The following is a 5,320-nucleotide window of genomic DNA, read 5'->3' as shown; positions in this document are numbered from 1 at the left end:
ACGGCGGTCTGCACCTCCCGGCTGGTGATGGTGGAGCGCTTGTTGTAGTGAGCCAGGCGAGAAGCTTCGGCGGCGATTCTCTCGAAAATATCGTTGACGAAGCTGTTCATGATGCTCATGGCCTTGCTGGAGATTCCGGTGTCGGGGTGCACCTGCTTCAGCACTTTGTAGATGTAGATTGCGTAGCTCTCCTTCCTCCTGCGCTTCTTCTTCTTGTCTCCCTTGGAGATGTTCTTCTGGGCCTTGCCCGCTTTCTTCGCAGCCTTTCCGCTCGTCTTGGGTGGCATGGTGATCACGTTCGGCGAACGGGGTCGATTTCAGTATTTTCGCCGAACGTAAAGAACAGTATACAAGAGTGAATAAAATATAACATTGAAACATAATAAAAACAATACGGAAACCCCGTTATAGGATGAAACTCCTCTTCGGGGCGGAAAGAAATAAATAAGAAAAGGCTACAAAGGTGGTAGCGGTTGCGGAAAACCTTTGATATATTTTCTGCGGGAGCGGTATTGGCCCGGTATTCACCCACGGGCGGAGGGAAACCCGCAAAACCTCCGCCAGGCCACCGAAGAAGAAGAAACAAGAAAAAACAGTAACCATAAGGCTAACATAACAAGAGTAACAGAGAACAGATAACAATATATATATTGAGTTTTTAGAGTGTCACTTCACTTTAGTCACTTCACTGGGGTTAATTCACTGGTTGGGTAAGGTCGGTCGACGGGCTCTCCTGCGGGGTGGGCGGAAGAGTGGTAGGTCTGGGTCCGGCTGAAGGCAAGGTGGAAGATCCAGAGTGGTGCGAACCGCGTGCGGCGGCAGCTCCATATCCGGGTAGTAGGTTGGGAAAAGGGTGGTGATGATCCGAGCGGGCGACTGTAGTTTCACCACGGGGCGACGGCGTAGCAGGCTTCCCATGTTGTCCAGGATGGTGGTCAGAAGGTCTTCGTTGTATTCAGCCCATCGAGCCGCTGTCCTGCAGCGGGCGCGGCATAACCTGTGAAGGATCGGCTCAATGTCAGCACGGTCATATATGTATTCTCTCGGGGCATCGTTAGGCAAGAGAAGCAGCCGCCTCAAGACCCGGCGTTCAAAAGAGGCAAAGCGCTCTAGATTGTTACGCAGGGGTAGAACCGCGAGCGCGGCGTACTCCATAACAGGCCTGACAAAGGCTTTGTATAGGAGGACCCCGCATCCCTCGGACACCCCATGGCCGTTAGCCCGGACGGCACGCAATAGGTTCGCGCGACGGCTGCACTTTGCTGTAACGTTTGCCACATGTGCCCTGAAAGAAAGATGTTTATCAACATGGACACCAAGGTAGGTAACGGAAGGGGATGGGATGATCAACTTGTTCCAAAGTTGAAGGGAGGGAGGTGAAAGACCGACCCCACGATTATCGTTCGTGCCGGTGAACACCATGAAGGTGGATTTATGGGGGTTTGGCCGCAAACGCCATCTCCGGAACCATCCCTCGAGGGTGGTCGTAGCGCGCTGTAGATGTTTGACGGCTGTTTCCACCCTCTGCGCCCTTATCCACAGCGCTGTATCGTCAGCATATTGGGCGAGTGTTACTCGCTTGCCTGGATACTTGTCCGTGGGCATGTCCCAGCAGAACAGGGTGAAGAGGAGAGGGGAAAGGACGGTACCCTGAGGGACGCCTGCGAGCAGGGGAAAGGTAGAGGAGTGGTGTCCATTCACCCTGACTGTTGCCTGCCTGTTAGAAAGGAAGGAGGAAATTAATCGGAGGAGGGGGGGGGATACTCCCGGGGTAAGAGAGAGCTTGCCGATAAGACCATCATGCCATACCCCATCGAAAGCTCTCTCGATATCCAGAAATAGTGCCGCCACATATTGTCGGCAGTTGATCGCCTCGGCCGCCATCGTGGTGAGATGACTGAGTGGGTCAGTGGTGCACCTGTGGGGGCGAAAACCATATTGGTGTGGCGGCAGGACGCCATTAGAGGAGAAAAGGTTGGTGAGCCGGCGGGTAATGATTCTCTCAAACCATTTCCCGATGACGCTGGTGAGACATATCGGCCGGTAGTTCTCTGCTTTCTTCCGGTCCTTCCCTGGTTTTGGAAGCATGATGATGGTCATGGATTTCCACGCCGTAGGATAATAGCCTAGGGAAAGAAGGGAATTGAAAATGAGAAGAAGGGGTTGATTACAGCTTGGGGCTCGCTGTGTGTGGCGAGTGGTGATCCCGTCGTTGCCTGGGGCTGTGTTACGTCGGGGCCTGCATTCTGCCATTTCATCTGTATCAATCGGAAGGAAAATAGGGTCGTTATTATTGGGGTCTGGTTCCTGCAGGGGAAGAAGAGAGTAAGTCAGCGAGTCCAAGTGCCGTCTGCATGCCGCTTTGTGTCCTTCGTCGAAGGCCGGGTCCTCCTGTGGACGGAACACATCGCTGAGGACTCGCCGAAATTCTTCCGCCTTCTCTCTTGGTTCGGCGATAGGGTCGCCTGCTGAGTTGATAAGAGATGTCTGAGTTACGTAGCGCTGCCCAGAGAGAGCCCGGAACTGCTTCCAGAACTTAGCGCCGTCCGCACTATCGAGTTTGGAACAGGCGATCGCCCAGGATTTCTCCTTGTATGCTATCACCCGTCGCCGGATGATGGCGTTAGAGCGGTTCCATTCTGTTTTCAGATCCGGGTCCCTTGTGCGTAGCCATTGCCTGTAAAGGGAGCGTTTGTTTTTTATTAGTTGTACAACGTCAACGGGAAGGGGAGGGCGCGAAGGATCGATCTGCCTTCTGGGTAGTTGCGCCGTAGCGTCCCTGAACGCGTCGGTCAGCCTTTTCAAGGCGTCGTCGGCGTCGTCCCGGGAACGCGGCGCCGCAAGGTCCCCAGTTGCATCAGCGATCGACTTGTTGAAGGCTTTCCAGTCAGCGTTTTTATTGTCCGTGACTGTAAAGCCTCTCCGTTCTAGGCGTCTGGTGCCCTGCAGAGGAAAGGAGAAAGGGAGGTGGTCGGACGTGACGCAGTCCCCAATGGTAACGTCGCCGGTTAGGTGGAAGAGGTTTGAGGAGACCAGGGCTTGATCAGGGAAGGAGGGGCCGCGACCAACATAGGTTGGGAAAGGGATGTCAAGGCGAATGAGAGGATGGGTGAGCAGGTAATTGTCCAACCGGCGGCCCTTTACCGTGGTCACCGCGTCACGGAAAGACTGGCTCCTTGCATTAAAGTCACCAAGGATGATGCAGGATCTGCCAAGAGAGATGATGTGAGACAAGAGAGCCGTAGGTAGGGGGTCATCTGTTCTGGAGTAGAGTGAACATACGAATATAGTCTTCCGACTTATTCGACACTCCACCAAGACAGCTTCATTTCCCTCTGACAAAATGCCTGAGGGAATGGGCAGCGCTTTTGCACCTATGTCCTTGCGGACAAGGAGAGACACACCCCCTGACCGTGGTGCCACTCTTGGCTTGGAGAATTCCTGGAAATTGGGTATATTAATACGGGCGTTAGGTGGCAGGAATGTCTCCACCAGACCTAAAATACAAATGGAGGCGTTATCAATGTAATGGAGGAGCTGATGTCTCTTCCGGGTGACCGCGCAGATGTTGACAAAACCTATATTGGACGCGTTCATCTGCAACGGGAAGCATACGAGGAAATGGCAGGAAATAGTGTATTCCTGGAATAAAGGTTACGGACGTTAAACCCGAAGACCGACCGCGCCGCCGTGTTGAGGATGGTCTCCATGGTTTGGCGGTGCTCCGGGGCGGCGTTAGCGTACACTAGGGAGAGAAAACGGAGAAGGTCTCCCTTCGTTACGGCCTCCTTGGCTTCCGGGACGTCATCTTTCGCTGCTTCTGAAAGAGAGGGATCGGGGAGAATAGGGGCCGTGGTGGCGAGAGATTTAGGGGCTGAGGGGCGTTTGGGGCATCTCCAATCCCCGGCGTGGTGTTCTCCGCTGCAGTTGGGACAGCGCATGGCAGTAGCCGTGCAGTCGGTGGCACGATGGGCCGCTCCGCACCTTGCACACTTGGTGGCCAACCTGCAATCTTCAGTTGGATGGCCAAATTGTTGGCACCTGAAGCACCTTTGGGGTTGTGGAAGGGGGGGATGCGACGGCTCGCAGCGATACACGCGGCCGTAGCAGGGGAGTCCTCCTGAGATGACCGCAGATGCCGCCTCCGCACCAGTGGTGACGCATCTAATTAGGGTCGTCTCGGTATTGGTTGCCCTTGACGTTATGCGCCACAAATTGACGACCGGAACGCCGGCGTCGACCAGGGCCTCCTTGATGTCCTCAGGCTGCATCTGTAGATCCACTCCTTTCACTACAAATGAAAAGGAGGGTTTTTTGGGGGGTAAGGAGGAAGGAGCAGGGGAACGGGGATGACTTGGGCCGCCCATAATGGAGATAGTGCAGGTCGCTCCCAACAGGGCGTCCAGGCGCTTTTTCCCTTCGCCCTGCAAGAGAGGCAGACTCTGCTTTGGAAGGCGCACCCTTGCCATCCTGTCCCCAGGGTAGACGAGGATGTGAGAGGTGGACAGGGATAGGTGCGTAGAACGAAGAGCCGTAAAGAAGGACTTCTGGCTAACGTTCTTGGGGAGGGAGGAGAAGGTGACAGTTGTGTCATTCTCGCGAGTGACATACCGTGGGGAGGACGAAGGGCTTTTTGGCACGGGGTTAGGGATGATGCGAGGAGGTTCGGGGAGGTCACAGGGTGGTGGAGGAGGAGGATTTACGGATTTTTTCTTCTTCTTGGATGAAGAAGAAGGTGGTTGGGAGGTGCCTGGTTTAGGAGGTCGGGGGGGTAGGGGGGAGGAAGAAGGGGCGGGATTTGGGTTAGGATTGGGTCTTCTCGGGATCGGGGCAAAGAGGGAGGTAGGGGAGTGGAATAATCCGGGAGGCGGGGGGGAGGGGGAGGAAGGTACGTTGGAGGGAGGTGAAGAGCGGAGGGAAAGGAGGGGGACGGGGGAGGGTGAGGATGGTGGAGAGGTACGTCCCGAGTCATGCCGCTTTTTTCGCTTCCCTTTCTTACCTCCGGCAACAAGCCATTGGCCGGAAGGGGCGGAGCCTGGCCTGTCTCGTAGAAAGTAACTTGCTCCGGGCATGGCTATGGTGAAAGGGGTTGACGGGGATTCAGAAGAGGTATAGGACGGGGGATAAGGGAGGTGGTGAGGTATACTCAGGCTGAAAAAAAGGTTTTATTAGTCCGGCCTCCCTATAAGAAAACTCACTCACTTAGTTGTGGCCCTGAAGGGGCCGACTGAAGCTCTTAAAGAAACGCTTTTTTTTTTTTTTTTTTTTTTTTTAAAGCGGCTGAATGGACCGAGTGAAGCTCGTAAGTAAACGCTCGCTT

General features: G+C 54.7%; 1 protein-coding gene across 1 annotated transcript; it reads right to left on the bottom strand.

The window, feature by feature from the left end:
* Window positions 1–699: 699 nt before the first annotated feature.
* Window positions 700–5,072, bottom strand: LOC139694833 (uncharacterized). The gene is made up of 4 exons (XM_071593346.1): window positions 3,659–5,072; window positions 3,131–3,497; window positions 1,805–2,677; window positions 700–1,285 (listed from the first exon to the last, which is right to left on the bottom strand). The coding sequence occupies exons 1-4, from the start codon at window positions 5,070–5,072 to the stop codon at window positions 700–702; spliced, it is 3,240 nt and encodes a 1,079-aa protein (XP_071449447.1).
* Between the last annotated feature and the right edge of the window lie 248 nt (window positions 5,073–5,320).

Source organism: Hetaerina americana, unplaced genomic scaffold (genome assembly GCF_022747635.1).
Source record: "Hetaerina americana unplaced genomic scaffold, ioHetAmer1.1.p SCAF_566, whole genome shotgun sequence".
Classification (NCBI taxonomy): domain Eukaryota; kingdom Metazoa; phylum Arthropoda; class Insecta; order Odonata; family Calopterygidae; genus Hetaerina; species Hetaerina americana.
Note: the sequence above shows the minus strand (reverse complement) of the source record. Positions and strands in the feature narration are given on the sequence as shown.